This window comes from Notolabrus celidotus, chromosome 21, assembly GCF_009762535.1.
Source record: "Notolabrus celidotus isolate fNotCel1 chromosome 21, fNotCel1.pri, whole genome shotgun sequence".
Taxonomy (NCBI): Eukaryota; Metazoa; Chordata; class Actinopteri; order Labriformes; family Labridae; genus Notolabrus; species Notolabrus celidotus.
This window is the reverse complement of record NC_048292.1, coordinates 25,913,878-25,940,770: the sequence shown is the minus strand read 5'-3', so window position 1 is coordinate 25,940,770 and position 26,893 is coordinate 25,913,878. Positions and strand designations below refer to the sequence as shown.

At 43.1% G+C, this 26,893-nt stretch overlaps 1 protein-coding gene across 1 annotated transcript in view; it reads left to right on the top strand.

The window, feature by feature from the left end:
• The window catches only part of LOC117805130 (synapsin-3-like), a 205,361-nt gene that overhangs the window by 25,643 nt on the left and 152,825 nt on the right, over positions 1–26,893 (top strand). The window contains exon 2 of the mRNA XM_034673744.1: positions 10,292–10,830. Coding sequence (XP_034529635.1) covers positions 10,352–10,830 — 479 coding nt within the window. The 5' untranslated portion in view covers positions 10,292–10,351. The remainder of the gene's footprint in view (positions 1–10,291; positions 10,831–26,893) is intronic.

Genomic DNA, 26,893 nt, shown 5'->3' with positions numbered 1-26,893 from the left:
ATTATAATGATTGTGGAGGACGTCTGTGTTTGTAATCCCTTGCTGATCAACCATGACTGTAATTTTTAAAGTGAAATTTCCAGTGAAAATTACCTCCCATATTTCAAGACACACTGAGGTCCTGTGATAACATTAACCCAGTCTGAATCTGCGTCTCAGTGATCTAGGGAAGTAATTTATTTTTTAAAAGATGTCTCTGCTGCTTTTTTCTGCTCCTTTCCGCCCAGAAAGAACATAAAAGAAAGTTTTGACTGCAAATTCAGCAGCATCATTTCACCACACAGTATGGAGGCTCTCTATATACAGCTTTATTTATCAGTAAATATAAATATAGCAATTACAATTTTATTATTGCTTGAACATCGCTTAATGGCCGCACATCTGTTTGCAGTTACAGGTTTAATCTTGCATCACATTTTATTCCCACAGAAGCCTCCTCCTTATTATCATTGTTCAGTGTGTGCCTCCACACACTCTCCCACACAAAGATTATAGGGGATCATAAATACTGGGATAACCCCTGGCTTCCTTTTATCTATTGCTGTATGTGTTTCTTTTCTTCTATTCTCTCTTTCACAAACTCTTATTAGTAATGTTAGCCACCCAGTCAGCGGTCACAGTGAGCGAGGTCCCCTCTGTGCTGCAGAGAGAACCACGAGCCAAAGCCTTTAAGGATTTAATAGTTTCAGATGTGCTCCAGAGAGCACAGAGAGAAAGCAGCTTAGAGCGTTGTTGAGAGGGTGGGGAGCGATCCAGTGGTGTAAAGATAGTGATTTTCTGCATTTCAGCTGACAGCTTATCTGTCCAATGGGATTGAGACTACACAAAGAGGGCTGAGCTGGCAGTCAGTGACCCTGTGACTGTAATTGCCACTGCTTGTTGTTCGTCATTACTCTGTCTGTTATCTAGCAATTTCCTCTGATTTGACTTAAGCCCTGCTAGTTGTCTCTGCAGGGGGGGTCGTGCTGAGGGAATCCCATACTTTCCGTGGTATGGCAGGCTGTTCCACTCTGCAGCTGGGAGGCATATTACATCACACATTATGGTGTTATTCTTTGAGACAACAAGCATCTGCTGCGCTTTACAGCCCCTGGGCAAAAACACTGAATCCGCAGATTCAAGTTTTCTAAAACTGTTTGCTGTCTATAAAATCAAAGCAAGCACAAATACATCCTCCTCAGTGCCCCATTTTTTAATTCAGTTACTGAAAGTAAATGAAAAAGAAACTAACATCTAGAAAATCCGGAGTATTGGTCGCACCGGCACGACGCAGTCTGTTTTTTGAGGCCTCCCAGAGGGAAAAGGTTTCAACTGTTTCCTCCTGTGGAGTCTTCCACTGCGTTCACCAACAGGCAGTTTCTATGCAATCATGTAGCTCTTTCTAGTACCATCTGTCATTGTCCCCCTGCCAGCTAATTACCCTTACTGTAGTTCAGCATAGTAAATGGACGTAGTATCCATGACATCACCCATCTATTTCTGAACCACTGTTTGGAAGCCAATCGTTGGTGGGTGCCATATTGGAAATGTGGAACTCAACCTAACTTCTGTTGAGCTAGTGTGATGTAAAGAGGCGGGCCTTTAGCCTTTTTGCTAACAGCTACAGGGTGCTCTATTGTTAATGAAGTCAGCCGTGCCCTTATATGGGCAAAACTCTTTAGTTTGATATCTTCAAAAATAAGTTATGAAAAATTCCCCCCTTTACATTTTTGTAACCATATTACTTAAACCAGGATGTAAACATGTTTATTTCTGCTGTAAAGATCGTCTTTTTTGAATGGGTGTGTATGTGGTTTCTGGTGTTTCTGCAGTCAGCCTCAAGTGGACGCTCAATGAACTGCAGTTTTTAGCACTTCCGCATGGGTTTCATATTTTAAGACCGGTGGTTGCCACTTGTAGTTCAGCGTATGGACCATAGACTGTATATAAAATGGACAGCGTTGCTCCGCCTTTTCCCTTTGTACGGTTTTGAAGCCCAAAAAACCCAGTTCCAATGGGCAGCCATTGTGCAGCCAGAGCCTGCGCTGTAGAGAATTTCTGTGGTTGCCACAATCATTTCTGTTTTGCCACGGTAACGAGCTCCACCCTACAGCGTAGCGTCACGAGATCCTATTGTTTCTCTCTACAGCAGCTGTCAATCAAAGCAAACCCGGAAGTAAAACCCCGTTTTTTAAACTCTAATTGTGACGGGTTGAGTTAGGACCCACAAGCAGTATCGGAAGCCAAGAGATAAGTTGGTAATGACCTTTATTTAACAGTTCATCAATAGACACGGGCAACAGGTGAATAGTCTCTCTACCTCGAACACAGGTAGGGAATTGAGTCTCTCGGGGCTCGATGACAGCCTGACGAATCAAGCACAGGGGACAGACAGATCCCGGAGGGAGTTGAAGAACAGACTCACTCGTACTCCGCAGGAGGACAGGACGCCAAACGGCCAAAAGGACGGAGAGGCAGAACCCCGGAAGGGCGAAGGCAGAACTCGTAGTCAGGGACAGAAGGCGTAGGTGTTTTCCTGGGAAGCGGCGAGGAGGGATGGTCACGGGCAGGCAGGGTCGGCAACGGGAGATCAGTCCGGAGAAGAACGCTGGAAAGTCTTGCATGAGGTCAAAGAACAATCTGGCAAGGAGTGGAGAGTGGCTGCTGCTTATATACCGGCTTGATTGCAGATGAGGAGCAGGTGAGTGTGCAGGTGAACTGAGTTGCCTGATGAGGGGGCGTGGCTGGCCAGCAGAGTGGAGCAGAGGCAAGGAGAGTGGAAAATTACTGACAGAGGAGAGGAGGTGAGCAGACTGTGACACTAATAACTAACGAAAAAGAAACTTTTCAGAAAATAGAGGCCTCAAACACAAAACAGTCAAATAATAACTACATATCACCACAGCATACGTGTGTGAGAAACATTTACCACGTGTATTTATTTTTTAAAGTTTGACTGCTCGACAGTTTTTGACCTATACTGCAGCCAGCCACCAGGGGGCAGACGCTTTGGTGGAAGCTTCACTTCCAGCCGAGCGAGCTGCACCCCTGGTATGGACGAATTCACTGGCTCCAACACACTGCTGAGACTTGCGTCCCTTGTCATCTTGTAGTAAAGAGTCTTTTCAATCAAACCAGCTCTCAATAAGGTTTATTTGATAAATAGTACACCACCATTTTCTTTGAATGCCTGAATATAACCACCACATTTTAAAGTATACATTTTTGAGAGCTGCACTTTTGAATGAAATGTCAAAGCAGTTGGTGAAATAACTTAGAGTATTGATAAAATCGTCATTTGTATCACCACTCTGAGTCCCTTCTGCTTTACTGAGGGTTTTATTATCTGTCAGCTAATTGTTTTGGTTTTATGGCCTCCTCCTCTACTGTTTCTGATCACTCTCAGTGCTCCCATCCTTGGGTTAGCTGGCAGCTGTTAAGCAGATATGGTAAAGTAAAGTAGGTAAAGGTAAGTACCTGCCCTGAAACAAAGAGTGAGTCAGATGGGTAAAGTTAGGCACTAGCTGGTTTGAGTTTTGAGCTTAAGAGACTGATAGTCCCTCAGTAGCTGGTTGAGACGTGGGTTGTTGTATTTCAAGTTATTAATGAGCTCCAGTTTTTAATTGCTGGATTTGATACCAGACACAACTGATGTTTGTCTACAGCTCCTCCCGCAAACATGAAACCACAATACCCCCTGCGGTGATCTGGTCTCCAGCGGACTAGCTTCTTGTATCGGTTTGAAGCCGACACTCTGATCATGGAAAGTTTAACTGTAGTGCGCTCTTCTTCTACTTATCCGCTGTACACAGTGATGTCATTCATGATGCTATACCCAATTCTTTACTAAATAAGTACAGTGAAACTTCAATTAGTAGCCTTGGCTTTTATTTGGTTCAATCTGTAAACTCAGCTCACCTTTATTTGAGACAGCCAGCACAGGCTTGACTGTAAAAAGTAATTAAAGCCCCAAAATGTTCAATGTAGGATCCATATTATAGAGCTTTGGAGCAGCTGTGGCTTAGTGGAAGAGCGGGGCGTTTGCCAGTTCACTGGTTCAATCCCCAGCATCCATGAGCAAGACGCTGAACTGCAGGCTGCTCTCAAAGGCAGCAGTGTGTGGGTGTGTGAGTGTGTGTGAATGTGAGAAGTGCTGATGATTGCATTGCCCTCCATGTAGCAGCCTCTGCTCTCAGTGTGAGAACGTGTGAAAGGATAGAAGTGATGGAGCGTTAAAGTGCTGTGAGCGGTCAAAAGACCAGGAGAGTTTTAAAGAAGTGCAGTCCGTTTACTATTTTTACTGTTTCTGTCACAACTGAAGGTAAAGTGTGAGTGAAAACAGTGTTAGAATGAAGCACTGTGTTGAAATACTCCTGCTCATATTCATGTTTTAACACTATTTTCAAGGAAGACTAAAAACTGATGCAAAGTGATCATGATCATTGAATGTTTGTGATGTTGCAATCACAAAGCTCCATTCATTTCTTTCAGAAAACAACGTTCCAGTGGAGATTAAACAGGAAATGAGTGTTGGATTAAGATTCATCAGGTGGCAGGAAACAGAACCAAAGTTTCTGTTTGCTTGTTGTTTGTTGGCTTGCATGTTTGATACTACAATTTTAAAGGGAGTGTGTACCTTTTTTAAAAATTGGTGATGTGGGTTCCCTGAAAAACAAAACAAAAATCAACCCTGATGTCACAAATTAGGTGAACACAAACCATATTAACTCATGATGCACCAATCCAACTATATAACTCCTGATCCCTGATGGGGAATCTACTAACAACCACTATGATACCAGAGTTAAGTTCATTTATTAAAGACGTTTTTCTCTTAGTGAGATGAAACTGGAACCTTTTGCAACATCAGGCTTTTCTAGCTGTGTTAAACTAAATTATATGAATAAAATAAATAAATGTGTGCCAAAAATATGCACTTCCATGTTGCTCATGTTTTTTTTGTATATATAAAATACATAAATATGGGATTCCAGTCTGGTTTCCGTCCCCTCCATAGCACTGAAACAGCACTTATCAAAATCACCAATGACCTCCTCCTTGCTGCTGACTCCGGTTCACTATCCATTCTCCTTCTGCTTGATCTGAGTGCGGCCTTCGACACTATTTCACACACCATTCTGCTGAATCGACTCTCCTCCATAGGCATCACTAATACACCCCTCAACTGGTTTCATTCATACCATTCAGGCCGCACTCAGTTCATTCAACTTAAATCATTCACCTCCCATCCAGTCCCCGTCACCACAGGTGTGCCCCAGGACAGAGCCCTGGGGCCCCTGCTGTTCATCATCTACCTCCTCCCCCTTGGTCACATCTTCCGTAAACATCATATTCACCTCCACTGCTACGCGGATGACTCCCAGCTCTACCTCTCCAGTAAACCTGACTCCTCACTTCCACCTTCTTCCCTAACTGATTGTCTCCTTGAAATAAAATCTTGGTTCACCTCAAACTTCCTCAAATTAAAGAGCAATAAAACTGAACTTCTTTTAATTGGCACAGAATCTACATTAAACAAACTCCATGGGGTGCTGGTGGCCTAGTGGTCTAAGCACCCCACATACAGAGGCTACAGTCCTCGTCGCAGGGGTCACCGGTTCGATTCCGTCTGGTTGACCATTTCCTGCATGTCTTCCCCCACTCTCTACTCCCCATACTTCCTGTCTCTCTTCAGCTGTTGTATCAAATAAAGGCAAAAAGGCCAAAAATATAACTTTAAAAAAAACAAAAAAAAACTCCATAACTTCTCTACTCCCATCAACAACTCACCCCTCTTCCCCTCCCATATCAACCACGTCACCCGGTCCGCCTACTTTCACCTCCGCAATATTAACCGTCTCTGTCCTTCACTCACTCCCCACTCCATCGCCATTCTTGTTCACAGCCTCGTCACCTCCCCTTGGGACTATTGCAACTCCCTCCTGTTTGGTCTCCCCCACCAAAACCCTCCATATAAACTACAACTGGTTCAAAACTCAGCCGCCCGTATCATCACACGCACCGCCTCCATCCACCACATCACACCCATCCTGCAACAGCTCCACTGGCTCCCCATCACACACCAGATCAACTACAAAATACTTCTCCTCACCTTCAAATCCATACACAACCTCGCCCCTCCATATCTCTCTGACCTCCTCCATACTGCCACACCCGTCCGCACCCTCAGATCCTCCTCCTCCATCCACCTCACTGTCCCCTCTGCTCGCCTTGTTACCATGGGGAGCAGAGCCTTCAGCCGCTCTGCTCCCCAGCTCTGGAACTCTCTCCCACCTGACCTCCGCAACACTGACTCACTCCCACATTTTAAATCCAAACTCAAAACCCATCTGTTTAAACTGGCTTACTCCATCTGACCACAACTCCTCTGTCCATTCACTTCAAACTTTTTAAATTGTGTTTTATTTACTGTTTGTTATTTAAACTCTGTTTGTTTTTAATGATGTAAGGTGACCTTGAGTGCCAAGAAAGGCGCCTATAAATAAAATGCATTATTATTATTATTATTATTATTATTATTATTATTATTATTATTATTATTATTATTATTATTATTATAAATATACAGTATATTATATGACTTGTACTTTAGTCAGCAGAATATTCCACTATAAAATATTATCTTTAGGATCTGAGAGGAGCCAGGAATATTGAGACTATTAAAAGTCAATGAAAGACCCATCTATTTAGTCTGGCCTTTATGTAGACCTTTTATAACTTCTTTTAATTTATCATTTTATATTTATTCTAATATTCTATTGTTTTATTTAATTTTTTTGGGGGGGTGGGGCATTTTGCCTTTAAACGACAGGTCAGCTGAAGAGAGACAGGAAATGTGGGTAGAGGACATGACTGACTTGACTGACATGCAGGAACATTCCTGTTGGCTGGGAGGCTCAAACCCCGCCTCTTTACCTCACACTAAGTTAGGTTGAGTTCAGCATTTCCAATATGGCTCCCACCATCGATTGGCTTCAAAACAGCGCTCAGGAACAGATGGGTGACGTCACGGATACTACGTCCATTATTTATACAGTCTATGGCTGATACAAATTGCGACATAGTGACTTTAACTTTGCAAGTTTTCCACAATACTTCATTCTGTTCAATGTTGCTGTATCTGAATCCAAAACACTTTCACGTAGCAGACGTTTCGTCTTCTTCACCACCAGTTCAGCGTCGGGTTGCTGGGCTTGCTCCTGCGTGCTCCTGCTTGTAAACATATATGTTGCTTACTCTGAGCTTTGCACTCTGTTCATGTAACTAAGCAAACATGCTGCACACACACACACACACACACACACACACACACACACACACACACACACACACACACACACACACACACACACACACTAAGTAACCTAAGGGTTGAGAGAGGTTTTAATGTGCAAAGACACGCAGGTGCACATTTATTTAATTCACATTGCACCTTCTCACATCAGGATTGCAATTAGATGAATCCTGCAGCGCTAGCTACCACCAGCCCTTTAACATTAACTGTGAAGATTTTGCAAGAAAACCTAGAAGTTGTCACATCAAAGGAAGAAACAAATCCAAACTGCTTAGCCATCATAGTAGCCTCTTCCTTTAGCAAAATGCACAAGCTAACAGCATGCTGACGTGGTTCATGCATGTTGAAAGATCAGCCAATCATCATCAAGACCTGTTCTAGATGTTCGGGTATATCAGAACAACTGCATGCTGAGTATCAGCACTGATGATGGCTGATTTCTTATTTCTGGAATGTGTGCCTTGTGGTTTTTTTCCCTGCATAGATATGGGGACTATTTTTTGTGAGTGCTGCAGTCACGTTTTTAAGTTCTTAAAAAGGCCGTGCACTTCCTACCATTTGATGATGGAATAAACTAAAGCAAGCACAGTAGAATAAAGCCTGATGATGTTCAGATGAAGACAGGTGTTGATGGTCTTGGAGCTGTGGATTGAGGTTTTGTTCTGCTGTATTTCTATAAACTAAGAGGTGTTTCTGTTTGATCTCCATTGATATGAACTTATATGAACGTATAATCCACAGCCTTTCTTCTATCTGCTGAACTTTGACCTCTGCAGAACGGCTTCAGAAATGAGAATTTACCCCTTGGGAGTCGTTGTAATATGATATGAGGAGATGAAATGAAAGTATCTCAAGAACTGCTGCTGATGCAGATAATACCTCTCTGCCTCTGTAGATTCAGTTTCTTTGGTGCAGACTCTCAGGCAGAAGCGACACTCTGCATAAAGGCTTCCTGATGGTGATCATCTGACTACATTAACCTGTCAAGATGAAACATTTGCCCCGCTTCCTTTTCTCCCTGCTGCTGCCGTGTTAGACCCTCCACCCCCTTTAACTAGGAGAACACAGCCTCAAACATCAGGCACATCCGCCTGAGACGTGACGCCTCCATAAGAAATGCACTTTTATCTCCTCCTGGCTCCGTCTGCTGAGAGAGAGACCCAGTTTTAATCAGATTTAAGGGTTTCTTTTCGTCTCTGCTAGCATGCTCGGGTTGTTGCAGTTTGATAGCTAATCTGTTTGAATGTCTCTTCTCTGCCACGCTGGGTTCCCTGTGTTATATAACCCTTTCCTTCTTCCCAGCAGGCTCTATCTGCTCTACAAAGAAATGAGCTGTGAATCACGGCTTTCCAGCTTTGCATCATCAGTGCTGTGTCACTGTATTATGTGCCCTGAGGTCTCTGCCCCCCTCCTGTTTGTGTAACTTCATCTTATGCTAATCAGGTTGAGCCTCAGGGTGTACCACCTTGGTACACCCTTTCATTTTAAAAGAACATCAACTTGTGTCTCAACCTTTCTGATCTTGAATCCTGACCTTGAAGTGGTCATGTTTTACAGATCAGTATTGACTCCTCCTTTTATGAACATAGCAATGCCCAAAAGCCACAAAATGAAGCCACAAAAGTTATATTTTGGGGCATTTTTGCCTCTATTTGATGGGACATCTGAAGAGAGACAGGAAATGAAGGGAGCAGAGAGAGGGGGTAGACACTAGGGATGAGCCAAAATACTATTCAATAATTATTAGCATCTATTCAACGATTATTCAAATAATTATTGAGTATAAAGTGAGTATTATATAAAAAAAAATGTATATATCACATTAACTAATCCTTAAATCCAACTACAGACTCTGTCACATACCAGACAAAGTTTCAGAAGGCTACTCTGGAATAGCATTTTAGAGCTACCTACATTAATAGTTGTTTGGCCTCTTGGAGGAAGTGCAACAAGCAGGCTTTGGCTTTTGCAGTCAACACAAGTTATTTGTAGAGTTGCACTGTGGTACAGTGGTTAGCACTGTTTCCTGGTTCCTGGTTTGAATCCTTGGCCAGGAACTGTGTAGTTTGAATGTTCTACCTGTGCATGGGTAGGTTCTCTCCAGGTACTCTGGCGTTCTGCCTCAGTCCAAAGACGTGCTCATTGGGTTAATTGGTGACTCTGAATTGCCTGTAGTTGTGAGTTTGGGATTAGCAGTAAAGATAATGGATGGACAAGATATCTGTACTCTTTTGTGAGGGTGAGTGTGAGGTTCAGGGATAGGGTAAAGGTTAGGGTGAGGTTTAGGGATAGGGTTAAGTTCATGGATAGGGTTAGGGTTAGCATCAGGGATAGGTTAGGGTGAGGATTAGGGTTAGGGGTTAAGTTTAGGGTTAGGGTTGGGGTTAGGTTCAGGGATAGGGTAAGGGTTAGGCTTAGGGTTATGGGTTAAACTCAGGGAAAGGGTTAGGGTGAGGGTTAGGGTTAGGTTCAGGGATAGGGTTAGGGTTAGGGTTAGGGTTAGGTTCAGGGATATGGTTAGGGTTAGTTTCAGGGATAGGGTTAGGGTTAGGGTTAGGTTCAGGGTTAGGGTGAGGGTTAGGGTTAGGTTCAGGGATAGGGTTAGGGTTAGGGTTGGGCACCGTTATTTCATGCATTTACTTAATGACCTGTATTCCCCTGTACGGGGTTGCACCAGCTGTGGGTGAGTTCAAACAGTTTGAATCCAATTCCTACCTAATTTTTTGGGGTGAAGTTTACACTCTACTTAAGTTTTGGGCGTTGCACCAACCAACCAGAACGAGAACGTTCCACTGTAGGCATATGTTACATGTTACATTTTACACTTAGCTCTGAGTAGGTGTGAAGTCCTCTGTAAAAGAACTGTTGTCATGGGCTACATCATTTGCAGGATGAGGAGAAGCAGAGTTTTACTGTGATGTGTCGGTTGCTTTATGTATGAACAATATTCAGAATTGGATATGAGCAGAGTCTTTCCCCTTCTTGTCTCCTGTGCAGGATTTCAGGCATTCTTTTCCCTCACCTTCTTTGGCCTGACTGACCCACCAGCCCACCACCATGAACTACCTCCGCCGGCGCCTGTCAGACAGCAGCTTTGTGGCTAACCTCCCAAACGGCTACATGATGGATTTGCAGAGGCCGACCCCTCCAGGTTCGTCCACCTCCTCTCCCGCCTCCCCAGCTACAGAGAGGCGGCAGCCCCCGAGCCTCCCAAATCAGACCCAGAGTTCGGGTACTGCCCCAGCCCCGGCCCCGGCCCCGACCCAGACCCCAGCCCCAGCCCCAGCTCCAGCTCCGGCTCCAGCCCCAGCCCCAGCCCCAAGCTTTGGCTCAGCTGCAGGCGCAGGCGGCTTCCTCAGCTCCTTCTCCAGCGTGGTGAAGAGTGCCCAGATGGCCCAGAACGTTGCTGCAGCCGTGCACGCCAAGTCTGCGGCAACAGCTGCCGAAGGAGGCTCAACAGGAAGCAGCCAGCCAGCTAAACCTGTTGTACGCAAACCCAAGATCCTGCTGGTCATAGACGATCAGCACACAGACTGGTGAGTCAGAGTTTCATTATGGTTGTTTATGGATTGAGAGGTAAGAAGGAGCATTGGGTGGCATTTGCTGAATGTTTTCTAAATGCTGATGATTAATTGTACAAGACAAATGATTACTGAGATAATAAATTCTAGTTTTACTGATGTGCTGAAAAAAAATCTTCCAGTTCAAGTCATTTTTGAGCGTTGCAGGGCAAAAATGGATACAGTTCAGAAGTTTAGAAGGTTACCCCCAAAACACATTTAAAGCACATGCTATGGGTAAAAACATGCAGTGTCTACTCTAAAGGTGCATTTCGACCAAGAGTTCCGGGGTCTTTTAGCCCCCAGAACTACTTTACCCTGAACTAAAAGGTTCCTGTAACCCCATTGTTGTCTGTGTTTCGACCGTGGGATGAAGTCCTGGGTAGATTGTGCAAATCTGGCCAGTGACGTATGGAGGAAAAGAAGTAAATGCACTACACCACCAGACCAGTAGAGGGCAGTAAAACAAAGACGAATGCCATTCAGCACGGATGACACCATAGAAGCAGACGGACAGGCAGGTAACAGTTAGCCTGTTAGCATGAAGAGACTCAGCTGGCGCTGTTTTAGATGGTGCTATATTTCATCACAGATGGATTCACTGAATCAACATGAGAGAGGAGATAAGCGCGAGTAGCAAAGACGTTTCAACACGGCTTTAAAATCTTTTTGAACTCAAAAAGCCGTGGTAGAGATCGGCCGGTGTTTTGGTTTAAACAGCGACCCTATTAACTGGAGACTTTCGGCCGGATGCATCCCTCATAAACGTCTTTAGACGATCATTAAATATCTGATGAGGATATTTTGAAATCTTAATAAAAACTAAACTAGTTTGCATTCCCAGGAACTCCCTCTGTGTTTCAACAGCTGTGTAAACTCCACAAACACTGACACGTTCAGCTGAAGGTCTCCAGTTTACAGGGTCACTTTTAAAACCGTAACACCGGGAGAGACGCATTCACGGTGGGCTGAGAGAAGACTACTGTTACAAGCTGCTAAATCAAGAGAATCACAGCTTCTTCTTTTGAAACGTACACACACATACAAAAAAGATAGAACAAATAAAAACTAATGAAAGAAAGAGAAATCAAGTGAATCACAGATGTGTGTGATGTTATTGTGGACGGCGGGAGGAATAAAAACACTGCGGTTAATCTACCAATCAGACATGTTCAGTATTGCAGGCCCTGCCCCCGAAAGTCCCAGGACCTTTGAAAAGTACTCCCCTCCTAGCAGGGGCTTTTTAAGGGGGAGATTATCTACCCCTGGACTGAATTTAGACCCTGGGTCCACAAGTCGAAACGCACGTAGTTCAGGGGAAAAGCTCCTCTGGTCGAAAAACGCCTTACGATACGATACTCCTTTATTCATCCCACAACGGGGAAATTCATGGAGTTACAGCAGCAAACAAGAAGGTGTACAGAACAACAAATTCAACAAGGATATACAAGTATAAAAAAATGTCCATCAGAGACGACAGCTTGGCCATAATCCTCCTGTCAGCCACCACCTCCACAGGGTCCAGGACTGAGCTGGCCTTCTTCACCAGTGTGTTCAGTCCTGCTCTCCTGTATCCTGTCCGACCACAGCAGGTGAAATCCTTCCAATGTGGCGTTTGTGTCCGGTGTTAGCTCTGTTAGCATGATGCCACTCTGCCAGTATTCCCTCTGGTGCTGGGTTAGCTCGTCCACCTTATCGTAGATAGATCTTACAGTCCCCATAACGGTGGGTGGAAGGACAGGTTGATGTCGTCTTTTTAAGCTTGCACCTCAGTACCAGCACGTCATCCTTGCCTCTTCTCCTCAGCTCACAGGGAACATCGGGCCTAGCATCATTTAGCATCAACATGCTACGGGCAGCTAACAGCTGATCTCACAGCTGAAGAGAACTAAACAGATATGAAAAAAGAGTCGAAAAAAGAACAACGAAGAAAGAGCTGCTGCAACTAGCAGCCACTCGAGCTGCGCTTAAGGAGCTCTTCGAAGTAACCAGGAACTTCTCTACAAGGAACTACTTCCTGTGGCCCATTGTTGTCTGGGTTTCCACTGTCACCTAAAGTCCTGGGAAGATTATGCAAATAAGGCTAGTTACTATGGTGAATTAATAAAATAGATTGCCTTACACCAACAGTCCAGTAGAGGGCAGTAAGGAAGAAAAGAAGGCCATACAACAAAGATGACACCATATGAGGCAACAGACAGGCCGGCGTCGTCATGTACGACACCACAGCTAGCTTGTTAGCATGGAGGAGATTCATCTTGTGCTGTTTTTGATTGTGATTTGTTTGATTGCACTATTTCTTGTCCCACAAATCGGTCATCACACTAAAGGATGTTAACAAAGTGAGCAGTGTACCAGAGTTAAAATGTCCTGAGTTTCTTGAGCAGACAGCTGGAGGTGCTAATGTGCTTCTCTGTACAGTCAGTGTGCTGTGAGGACAGACAGGTGTTTATCTCTGCTTGGAGACTGAACCTGCTCCACTTAGCTAACCGGGGATACTGAGAGTTTGGAGCAGAGGCACAGATTATTTCTCTGCCCCCCCCAGTACAACTCCATGTGTGAGTTTACACCAGATGTGTGGACCAGATTGCTGATGGCCTGCTGGTATTGAGTCAGAGAATTGGTGCCAGTCAGGTGAGCCAGCAGGGCAATATCATCTGCATGATTGAAAGTGTTGCAGGAAATGTTGTTAGTGTAGAGAAGAGGACGGGAGATAAAAGAACACCTCTGAGGAGACCTGTGTTTGGAGCTGTGTCAGGAGTCCCTCTGGCAGAGAGGCTGTCGCTGTGCTTCCTCAAATCTTTATCAGATCAAATATTTTGTAATTTATTCAAAGAAAAGATGTTTTTCTTCTAAAAATAACACAATTTATTTCAGCTGAGAATATGATGAGACTGTATATTTCACTATCATGTCTGTTTTAAGTGTAGAGCCTGCTGTGAAAGGTGACTTGCTGAGGTTAGAATTAGAGATTGTATGAAATAGGAAGTCCTCATCCACCTTTTTGGCCCCCATCCAGGTTGTTTGAATGGAGTATGTGTCCACACAGAGTACAGATCTGAACCTTGTTTTTGCCTTGGATATAGATCCACACTAGGGATGTAAAAAAGTATTTTCCATGATCGATTTTTGGAAATGTTAACGATCAATTATTGATTGATCATTAGAAAAAAGTAAAAGTTTTCCATGTCAAAATGCGTTTTTTCCCTAAATCAAATTTTCCTTCACGACACAATGTATATAACTGACAGTATTAAATATCTACAGATCGTATTGAGGTGATCAAAATGTTAATCACGCTGAATATCAACGTCTGGAGCAGGCTCATAATCTCTGTGGACATACAGTCATAAAAGTGAAGGCTCAGACTTCAACAAGAGAACTGAACAGAAACATATTTCAGACTCACAGTGTCCAGTTTTCTGTCTACTCGTTCTTATTGAGAAAAATAAGCATGTGAACGTGGTCAGGTGTCAGCCGGGAGAGCAACCGGGTCAGAATCAGTCCAGCTCGTGGAGACCTATCACTCAGCTGCAGCCCCCAGCTGAGTGTCTCCGCTGTGAGCAACACCTCCAGTCAGCTGATTCATGCTTTAAACTTCAAACACCTCCCTGATAGCTGAACCAAATATGAGACCTCATGATGTTTGCTCCACGTGATAGAAACAAAAAATGTGTTCGAGTAAGTTCTTAACCTTTAATTAATCAATACTAGATTCATTGTTGACATCCCTAATCCACACACATTTTTTTTTCTGTTTGTTTACAGAGATAACAGAAGTAAACAAATTAAAAGTTGTCTTCAGCTCATTCTATATAACTAGTCTAGCTTGCATTGTAGTAATATAATAATATAAAATCAAGATTCTAGTCAGAATGGTGTATTAACTTAGTTTAAGTGAAATATTCAGTCACAAATATAATTAAAGCTGCAAGCAGCGATGAACGGGCCCTCACACCTGTCACGACGGCCTGATATGCAGCAGGATCGGCATGTGCAACAGCCATTAGTGTGCAGCAGCAATTGATGCAATCAGCATGAGCGTGATGTACACATAGCTGAGCCTGGGCCCATACTACGAGCATGAGTTCATAGTTTTAGGTAAAGAGTACGTTGCAGTACTGCCTTTAACCAGTCGGGGGGGCTATGACTTAAAGAAGTGACAATGCGCAGGATTGTTGATGCCAGATCATTATAGAAACAGTTCTGATCACAAGCATGTTAAAAACAGTGTTTGAGAGTAAGTTCTTCTTGTTTCCAATAGGGGGCACTATTCCAATGAGAAACATGTACATGAGTTCAGGCTGGGACCGTGATGAAACATGTCAAATATCTGCTCTCCCTGGACAACATTGCCAGCTCTCGCTACCTCAGCAGGGCTACAAACATTGCTAAGGACACGTCCCACCCAAGTGTGCCGGATACGGCCCTGGTGGTGAGGCTTTCAGCAGTGTGACTGCCCCCTGGTGGCTGGCTGCAGTATAGGTCAAAAAATCTGTCTCCCCTGCAGTCAAACTTTAAAAAATAAATACACGTCGTACGAATGTTTCTCACATCCGTATGCTGTGGTTATATGTAGTTAGTATTTGACTGTTTTGTGTCCAAGGCCTCTTTTTTTTTTTTTTTTTTTTAAGTTATATTTTTGGGGCTTTTTGCCTTTATTTGATAGGATAGTGAAGAGAGACAGGAAATGTGGGGAGCAGAGAGCGGGGGAAGACATGCAGGAAATGGTCGACCAGCCGGGAATCGAACCGGCAACCCCTGCGACGAGGACTATAGCCTCTATATGTGGGGCGCTTAGACCGCTAGGCCACCAGCACCCCCAAGGCCTCTTTTTTCTGAAAAGTTTCTTTTTCGTTAGTTATTAGAGGTTAAAAAACGGGGTTTTACTTCCTGTTTCCTTTGATTCACAGCCGCCGTAGAACGAAACTTCAAAGGACACACAGCGTCTTGTGACGTAACGCTGTAGGGCGGAGCTTATTACAAAGGCTTCACAGGCTCTGTCTGCACAATGGCTGCGCCCAGGAGCGGGATTTTTTGGGTTCAGAACTCTACAACGGGAAGAGGCGGAGCAACGCTCTCCATTTTTATTTACAGTCTATGGTCCCACCATGGTCATGCTACAGGATTCACAGAACCAGGACCAATAGACTCTGAGACAGTTTTTTCCCTAAAGCCATCAACGCTCTGAACACTCACCATAAAACACGCTGACTACACACCTATAAATCAATATGCAATATCCTGCCCCCCCCTCACCCCACCCAACGTGCAATACTCACTGCAAGAACAACTGTAAATACTAAATAACTGTAAATACTATTTATTTTTAAAGTCTTTTCTTTTTTTAAAAGGTTTTATTTATCACACCACTGTTGCTCTTGCTGCTATTGTTGTTTTTATGCATTTATGTATGGATGCGCCAACGGAGCAGTGCTGCTAATTTCATTGTTGCAAGTCATGCAATGACAATACAGGCATTCTATTCTATTCTATTCTATTAACCCTCCTGTTATGTTTGTTTCTTAGGGACAGCAATAATGTTCCTGGGTCAATTTGACCCAGGCATATTCAATTATCCAAAAGTGTCAGAACCCCAAAAAATCCCAATACACATTTATTTTAATCTAATGTCTAAAGGCTGATTTATACTTCTGCGTCTCCCCTACGCAGCAGGGGCTGACGCGGACATGAGCCCCACATACTTGTGCGTCGGTGTGTCCGTGTCGCGCAGCAATTCTCCGCCGAAACGCCTGAGGGCAGTGTGGTCTCTCTGATAGCCGGCCGCCTGCTTCCGGTCCCTCTACGATCTCTGTTTACTTTTCCACAGAGATTCAGAGCGTGTTCTGTTAATCTACAGCTGACATGTTGCTGTTTATCATACAGACATGATTACATGAAGAATAGAGAGGAGGACATGAAATACACGGCCGATGTGTGGCCGATGTCCGGGATCCTGGAAGTGCTGTAAATGCGGGAAAGACAAAGCCGCCGAGCGGACCAATCACAGGGCTTGCGGTCCGCGTCGGCTCTACGTGGAGTTACATTTTGGAGGAGGTGCACATCAGCTACGTGCGTAGGCCTCGGCGTAGGTACAGGAGCTACGCGGACCCCCGGCTTGTAGGGTACGCCGTTGATTCAACGCAGAAGTATAAATCCGCCTTAAGTCCAATACTAACCATTTAAATCAAGATTTAGTCCATTGGTGTTCTTTAATTCTCACAGATCATGGTTCAATGAGGATAACTCACTCATTTATCATTAAAATTCATGTTAAAACTTTTTCAATATATATTGGAAAGCCCTAAATATAAATAAAACAGTTTTACATGACACAGATTTTTGTTTTTTATTTTATTTTACATCTAGATTTTTTTTATTTTTATGAAGTGATGTTGATAAATTAACACGACACCTCTTCTGTCACATGCTGCCCAGATTTGTATGCTGCATTTGGCTGGTTTGGAAGGCATATATTGCCTAAAATAGACTTTAAAAAGGGTCAATTTGACCCGCAACATAAGAGGAAAGTTAATATATGTTGAGTGAGACATCCAACATTTTATTTTGCTTTCATTTATTGTGGCTTTTTGAATTACTATTTGTTTTTAAGCTTATACAGCACCAACTGCTGTTGTTTTAAAATGTGCTATATAAATAAAGTTTGACTTGACTTATTACCAACAAACTAGGTCCAAATATTTTCAATAATGTTGATGTATTCTTTCACTTTGCCACCTTAGAGGTGACTAATTAGCATCAATAAGCTAATCATCATAAAAACCTGTGGACTTTGTTTATCTCTGAGTTTTTTTTAGCTCCTACTAAACATAAACACACTCAGATTCATTGAAAGGAGTAAGACATCTTAATGTCTCTGCTCGACTCTTAGCTCATGCAGGCTCATACCACTGTAGTCTAAATTTAAAATCGTCGTCATAACAAGAGGCGGGTCTTTAACTGTGGAGATGACAGAAAAATGAATGAACTTTAATGAGAGAAGAAAGGATCATATATCAGGAGCAGCCCACACGTGTGTTCATCGTTGATATCTGCTGCCTTGAGCTGCACACCGTGGAGGAATTGATTTCCCGCTGCAGAGACATGCAGCAGCCACTTTATCATGTTTGTCTCACTGAATCAATAAAGCGCTCGTCCTTTTCATGAATTGTTATTCCGCTGCCTGACATTTGCTGGTAAATCGACCTTAGTGAAGCTGTTATTAGCTATTTCCAGCCTTTTGAATTTATGTACACAATTAGCCGGGATGATTCTGCTCCGAAGCGTGTGTCTCTGAGGCTCTGCGGGGAGATCAAGCCGAGGTCTAAAAATGATCACTAAATTAAAGCCCTCCCGCTGACAGCCGCGTCAAGCACAGAGATCGCTCTCCATATTCTGAAAAGCAGGGCCGCCTCTTTTCTTTAATCCGTCTGACTGAAATCCCCAAAGTGCCTGTTCATCTGCACGTCCTGGTGTTTCTGGAATGAGTCGTCAAGAGGATCATCCGCTCTCTGAGGCGTTCAGGGCCCCCTCCGACTCTCTGAGGCAACACTCTCACTGGAGAGAGAACAGCAGGGTGTTTTTATTCACCTAAACAAACTTACACACTTAGAAAAGGACTGTTTCCTATTTTTAAGGATGTGGACGCACTCTAACAGTCAATGTATTTTTCTCTCTGAGGATGACTCTCTTTAAACACAAGCTTTACAATGCATGCAGCAATACCTGAGCAATATAAAGCAATCTGCTGCAACAATGAATGCTACCTTTATCATATCCTCCATTCTCTTGGAGGCTCATTTGATTAATTCAGTCATGTCCAAGGCCATCTATCCCTCCATTATCTGTACTGCTTATTCCATTCAGGGTCACAGGGGGCTGGAGTCTATCCCAGCTGGCATTGGTCGAGAGGCAGGGACAGCCAGCCTATCACAGGGCTAACATTAGACAGAGGACATGTACAGGCAATTTAGAGTGACCAATCAACCTGACGAGCGTGTCTGTGGACCGTGGGAGGAAGACGGAGTGATTGGAGGGAACCCACGCATGTAAAGGAAGAGCATTCAAACTCCATGCTGAAAGGCTCCAGTCATGATTTGAACCAGGAACTTTCTTTCTTTGAGGTGACAGTGCTAACCACGGTACCATTACACAGCCCTTGAGTAGTACTTTGTTTTGTTAAAGCTCACAACTGTGGCTTTTTTGAATGAAGGTAAATAAACATAAAGTCTGAGATTTTAATACTTATAAAAATTCAAAGATCTAACGAAGAGTCATTCACACAATTTACATTTTTCAATTTGTAGTCATTTGAATTCAGGGGTGGAATGTAACAAACTACATTTACCATCATTATCTTATTTGAGTGGCTTTTTCTGGTGTACTCATAACTTTGACTTAAAGGTGACATATCATGCAAAATGGACTTTTTAATGGTTCTCTACCTGAAATATGTTTCCCTGGCATGTCTACAAACCCCCCGAGAATGAAAAAAATCCATTCTGCCCCTGTTCTGATTTCTCCACCTTTCTGTAAATGTGTGTGAAACGAGCCGTTTCAGACTTCAGTGTTTTTGTTACGTAACAACAATATCCGGTCTGTCACGGAGTCAGAGCTCGGAGCTTGTTCAGCCCATAGACTGTATAAAATAATACTGAACCCCTCCTCTGTTTTTCATTACCTGCACAAATGTGTGCTAACAAGGAGCTTAGGAGGGAGGCATGCTAGTTGTAGGCTGTCTTAATAAACACAAAGGTCGGTTTTACTCCCCACGTCTGCAGATTTGAAGATCTAGTGGATGATTTTTATTTTTCATGGATAAATGCTAGCGCTAGTTAGCATAGCTACATAGCTACATGTCGTAGCTGTAGCTGTGTACCAAGACACACGTCTACATACTGACAAATAAAACAACATGAAACACTAAATCTGTGACCAATCCTTCAGAAAAGGTCCTGCTGCCTCTCTGGCAGAGGTCGGTTTTACTCCCCACGTCTGCAGATTTGAAGATCTAGTGGATGATTTTTATTTATCATGGATAAGTGCTAGCGCTAGTTAGCATAGCCACATAGCTACATGTTCGTAGCTGTGTACCAAGACACACGTCTACATACTGATAAATAAAACAACAAGAAACACTAAATCTGTGACCAATCCTTCAGAAAGGTCCCGCTACAGGCGCCTCTCCGTCAGGATCAGATTCTGGATCAGATTCAGAGGGTTGAAGTAAAGCGATCTGTGAGCAGCCGTGTATATTCAGCCAACATGTAAACATTAGATCAACGTGCTGGACAGCCGAGGCACACCCACTTCCTGAGGGGGCATGGTCAGAGAGAAAACAGACTGTTCTGAGGAGGGCTGAAGAAGAGGGTTTTTCAGGCATGTCAAAATCTGATTTCAAAGTGTTTTTTTGAGCATAAACTTTAAAGACATGTTTTGGGGACCTCTTAGACCAATATATATTGATGAAAAAAGCGCGATATATCACCTTTAAGTATTTTCCATAGAAAGAGTCGTAACTCTCTACATTTTAAATAAAAAAAAATAAACAGCAGAGATAACCAGTACAAGCTTACAATCCACTGCAAGCTGATTGGATGATGACTACACTGCAAAAATCTCAAATCTCACTAAGTCAATTTGTCTCATTTCTGGTCAAAATATCTCATTTCACTTAATATAAGCTATTCTGACCAGACAGGTCCAAATATAAATCATGTTTCAGGATATTTCCAGCCAACATTTTCTTGATAATGTCCTTGAAATAAGTATTACATCTTATTTCAAGAAACACATTTTTATTTCTTGCTGCACTGGCAGACATTTTTACTCACCACGATTCCAAGTCTGTTATTTGACTTTTAATAACAAGTCATGTCAAGTCAAGCTTTATCTATAAAGCACATTTAAAAACAACCTCAGTTGACCAAAGTGCTGTACAGTTATTAAGATACAATATAATCATACACAAATGTAATAATACATAAAAACAATAAAAGAATAGTAAGAGCTGAATTTAGGAAATAAAAAAGAGTAAGAAATTAAGAAGCCAAGGATTCTTGCTTAGCTGGGACTGAACGCCAAGGAGAAAAGATGGGTTTTCAGCAGTGATTTAAAGTGCTCAACAGACTGTGCAGCTCTAACCTGGAAAGGTAGGCTGTTCCACAGCTTTGGGGCCGCCACTGAGAAGGCTCTGTCCCCATGAGTAGAGAGTCTGGACCGAGGTACTGCCAGGAGCAGCTGGTTTGATGACCTAAGTGCTCTGGAAGTACTGTGAGGCTGTACAAGATCTGATAAATAAGACGGTGCCAGACCATTTAAGCTTCTCTGCAGAGCCTTCCTTGACTTTAGTGTGCAGGGGTATCCAAAGTGCAATACTGAGAGTCAGAGTCACTTCTCACATTACTGCTGTTGACAAGATCAGTTAATTAGTTTGGGAAAATATGCTTTTTTAACTTGGGGGGCCTACTGCCATGGGTTAAGACTCAGTACTCAGTACTTGGTACCAGGTGTACTCGGTCTGTTTCAGGGGCAGGAGAAAAGAAACAAAAATTTAAATGTACTGAGGAAGAGGTAACAAGAGGGGGGTCTGTCCCCTAGAACATTTTGAGCATCTAGCACTTCAATTCCTGTATTGTGGTGAATACATATCTTTTTTTATGTAACAGGAAAAACCCCCAAAATGATTGATATTTCTATATAATTGATGATATAGCATTATTAATTACAAGGGCACTTTTTTGTGCTTTCTTACCAAAGTGGCAGCTATAGAGTGCCCCTTTTTTACCTGGAGTTTTCTTGAAGGGCATTCACATGGCACTTTTTTTTTTACCTTGTTTACTGAAAAAGTCATGCAGAGGGCCTTTTAACATTTAATCCAACCCTCTCTGAGTACACCACTGAGTACCTAAAATTTCAAATCAAGTACTTTTTACATTTACTTGAGCAGATTAACAGACTGGTAGTCTTACTTCCACTTAATTGAAATGTCATTCATGTAACCTTACTTTTACTTGAGTAGAAAATTTGAATCCTCTTTCCACCCCTGGTTGAATAATATATGTAAACACAGTCCTTCTTCAATCTATGGTAACTGCTGCTTGATTTTTAAAATCAACCTGTTCCTTTTCTGACCACCAGGTGGCACTGCAGTTCACATTCAGCCTCACAGATCTGCTCCTCAGCTCTCCTCTTGCTTTGATATTTCTGAGTAGAAGTGATGGCCTGTGGCCAGCAGATGGCGATGTGTGATAGCTTCTCATGTTTACATGGAGCACTCACAGAAGTTCAATAATGTCTTCTCAGTGAAAGGAGGATATTGGATTAAAACACAAAGTGAGATCTTCACTCTGAGATGATTCCTTCAATCAGTGGATGAATGTTAAGCTGCATTAAAACCAAATGATTAGGGCAAAGTTAACTCTGATATGACAACTTAAGGACAGGTCCATGTGATGGTACCTCTGTGATGTCATCCCTCAGGTTATCCCGAGGTGAACTTAACACCTTTGTGAGAATAATGGAGATCTAGTCATCGTAGCTCGGCTTGATCAACTTAACAAATACTTGGATGGAATTAAAACAACTTGCATTTAAAAAAGGACTTTAACCCTCACGAGTTCTCTCACAGAGAGAGGGATTGAGCTTACCCTGTGTTTTATTTTCACTGGAGTCAAACGCGTCATATCTATTTAAGTAGATCTTAAAGTGTCTGTGAGCTTTGATCTGCAACACACAGCGTAATGACTTTTAATTTGGTATAATCAGAGCCGTTTCTCTGCTAATTGGAGTGTTACAGCAGAAAGTCTCTGAGTTCAGACGTTGAAAAGAAGCGGGTAGAGCGTGAAGCAGCAGCTCAACAGTTAAATCTTGACCCCTGAGACGAGTACGACAAAAAAAAGAGACCAAATATTTGGCTGCTGCTTTGGCAACCCGTCTGTGTGATGGTGTTGGCTTTTTCTTTCAGGGTGTTTGCTCTGAGGACAATGAGGATGAGGAACCTGCTTTTAGGGAGCTAAATCCTTTAGTCCATTCATGGGTCATGAAGAAGAAGAAGAAGGCCGACTGTACTCTGCTGTTGAAATCTCTGTGCTGTTCAGGCTTAATTTGAACCTCCCTGACCAAACTTCTTATTGACTTTATGGTCTTGTAGTTATTCCAGAGGTGATCTTTATTTCTGTGCTGTTGCTTCAGACTCCAAGCAGTCACTGTATAAACAGACAGGTTGTTCTCTTCATGCATGTCCTTAAATCAGCATTCATCTGAACCTGTATGTGGTCACTAGTCTGACAGGGACCACTGAAGCCAATGAGACAGTCTGATCTGGGGGAAACTCTGACTGCTAGAGCCAGGACAACTTTAATTCAATCAGGAGAGACACAATTTGAAGATTAAATGTTATTTATTATAATTTAGTGAATAATGAAACTTCACAGAATTCTTTGGTGTAAGGACTCTATGGGGATAATTTGGGGAGCGTAGGATGTGTGAATTTGGCAGCAGAAGAAATCCCCCTAGAGTCCAGACTCTGGTAGTGGTGGTTGATGAATTCTAGGAATTGAAGACTTGCAGAGACCAGGTGGAGATGGGGAGGTGGAGGGGTGTGCACCATCAATGCAAGAAGGAACTAGCAGGAGAGAGAGACACATTTAAAAAAACAGCAGAAAGTTGATAGGCTGACGATAAGGGCGTGCCACTGAGCTATTGGATGACAGCCGCCGCTGATTAACCAATGACAGCTCCGGAGCGTGCAGCTGGAAGCAGGTGAGCTATTGAACGAGGGAGAGGAGAGTTAAACAACTGCTGTGATTGCTTTATAGTCTTCCTGTCTGAACTTTCACTAGAGCTACATATTATCGCATTATCAAATCTCTACAAGATAAGAACAACAAACTTTCAAACTCCACCTCTACATATTTATACTTTACATCTCAGGCAAACATGTAAGGCAAATTTCACCTCAGGTCTTGTCTCACCCTGTCGGGATTCTATTTCCCATAACCACCTGCTAACCATACATTATCACCCAGCTTTCTTACTGATCTTCCAGTTATGTAAGATGCTTGATTCTGATTGTCATCTACCAGTTAGGGTCTGGGAGGCAGACACCCTCTCCACTTTTAAGAGTAGGCTTCAAACTTTCCTTTTTGACAAAGCTTATAGTTAGAGCTTGATCAGGCTTGGACCAGCTTTTGTCATGCTGCTATAGGCCTAGACTGCCGGGGGAACTGGCGCACTGACACACTGGGATCCTAGCTCACCCCCTTCCCCCCAACCCCCTCATCACTTACTTTAACTCTTCCTGTCCCATTAAAGTTACTAACCATAGACCCTTCTGGAGTCCCTGAGCTCCATTGTCTCGTAGATTCCTCTGAGCTGCTGTAGACGTCCTCCTGCTGCGGACGATCTGGACTCCAGCTGATACGGACGTGCTGGACTCCAGCGGCAACAGCTTCTACTACTCGTCTCATCACTATCACCGCTCCCTCTCTCTCTTACTCCCCTCTATCCCTCTTTCCAGACCCAACTCGGTCGAGGCATGATGTCTGTCTAACATGAGTCTGGTTCTGCTCAAGGTTTCTGCCTGTTAAAAGGAAGTTTTTCCTCTCCACTGTAACTAGCTAAATACTGCGATGTGCAATGCTCATGGTGGATTAAGGTGGGGTCAGACTGAGTCTTACCCTGTCTTGAAGTTGGGTCTCTGTTCATAATTTGACATAGAGTGGTCTAGACCTGCTCTGTTTGTAAAAGCGTCTTGAGATAACCTTTGTTGTGATTTGGCGCGATACAAATAAAGATTGATTGATTGATTGATTGATTGATTGTTCAAAACACCTTGACAATGGTTGTTAACTTTTCGAGCATCTTACACAACTGGAAGCTCAGTAAGAAAGCCGGGTAATAAAGAACTATAAATGTCAGAGGCATTCTAGAATCTGTTAGGGCAAGGATTCACAGGAGGCCCTTCAACCAGCGTCCATTAGAGGCTGACATTTTTTCCGGAATCATGGGGTCACGGGATTCCCGCGAGATGGGAGTCAATTTTGCTATTAATCACGTGATTGGGACGGTACAGGACAAAAAAGTTAACAGAAGCAGACAGGAGTGGGATGGTCTACAGCAGTGTTTCTCAACTGGTTGCGGACTGGTTTTCAGTGGGGCTTTCGGCTGGGGATAAAAAATGTAAATAGAAATTGTGACGCCGTGCTTTTGACAGTGTAGAAGAAGACAATCAGAGTAATTTGTTTTCTTATGAGAAATAAGCATGGCTAAACACAAATAATACAGCGACTGCATTAAATATGGACTTGATTAAATTGATAACAAAGGACGACAAAAACCTCAGTGTGTTGTGTGCACTGAGGTGTTGGCATATGAAAGTATGAAGCCGTCAAAATGAAAGCGGCATTTGGAAACAAAACACTCTTCTCTCTTTTAATAGCATCATTTTTTTATAACATGTTATGATGACAAAACTACATATTTTTGAATCTCTTTGAAACTAGTTCTCACTAGTTAGACTTATTTGTTTCATGTTTGTGCATAATGTTCTTGAAACCATGTGTCCCTAATATGCACTTTTTGTTTTACATTAAAATGCAGCTAAAAGAGTGTGGAAGGGCATATTTCTTCTTCTAGCATCGCCACCTGCTGGTCGTTTTGGGTTTACCCGAACACACTTATTTATTTTGTGTGTTGGCATGATCTGATATTCTGTATCTCAGGTTCAAATTGCACCATCTTTATATTAAATCAATTTGATAAATTGATATTTTTTCCTTGATTTGTGTCGCAGCTTATCGCTAAGGGGTGATGGTGGGTCCCAAAGCCAGACCAGTTGAGAACCACTGGTCTAGAGGGACTGTGGATTAGTCTTACTTGTGACAGCATGAAGTTTTCTCAGTTCATTGTGTGTAAACTGTTAACATTAGCTCACAGTTTAATCACCTGCACCACCAGGTAACGCATGGCTGTTTTTGAAATCGCCTACTATACTAGCAGTACGTACTGATTTGGCCAAAATTCAGAATGTAGTAAGTAGTATGTGAACAAGAGCAAAATCTGCAGTATGCCAAAACTCCCCGGATGTCTACTGATTTGGGAAAATTTCACAGTATGCATTGGACCAGTCTGCCTCACGTACTGTTTCCCACAATGCACAGCACTCAGTCTGCTTTTTCTTTTCTCTTCATTTTTGATGAAGTGATGTTAAAGAAGCAGTTCCTCTATCAGCTTGTCCATTGTTTACTTCTGCTTTCCGAAACAGGACATCCAGCATCCAGTGACGTCTGGCTCAGCATACTGCAACCATAGACTGTAAATGAAATGGACAGCGTTGCTCCGCCTCTTCCCGTTGTACAGTTCTGAAGCCAAAAAATCCCTCTCCTGGGTGCCGCCCATAGACTGTAAAAAATATGGACGTAGTATCCGTGACGTCACCCATCTGTTTCTGAAGAGCTGTTTTGAGACCAATCGGCTGCGGCAGCCATATTGCTTCTGTCGAGCCAGTGTGACGTAAAGAAGCGGGCTTTGAGCCTCCTAGCCAACAGCTGCAGTGTTCCCACAGGCAGCTGTGTCTCTCATTGGAGGACTAGTAATCTCAATATCTTCGAAATTGCCGAATTAGAAAAAAATTCACCCCCCTCACAGTGAGAGGACATCGAGAAATTAGCTATTCAGACTACACTCATCTTTTGTACCAGGCTGTAAACATGTTTATTAATGCTGCAAAGATCGTCTTTTCCCCATTCATGTATATGTGACTTCCGGTACTTCCGGAGCCAGCCTCAAGCGGATCCTCCATGAACTTCAGCTTTTAACACTTCCGCATTAACTCATATTTTTAGACCGGAGGTTGCCGCTTGGTGCCGCCATTGTGCAGCCAGAGCCTGTGAAGCCACTGTAAAAAGCTCCGCCCTACAGCATTACGTCACAAGACGCTGTGTGTCCTTTGAAGTTTCCCTCTACGGCGGCTGTGAATCAAAGGAAACCCGGAAGTAAAACCCCGTTTTTTAACCTCTAATAAATAACGAAAAAGAAA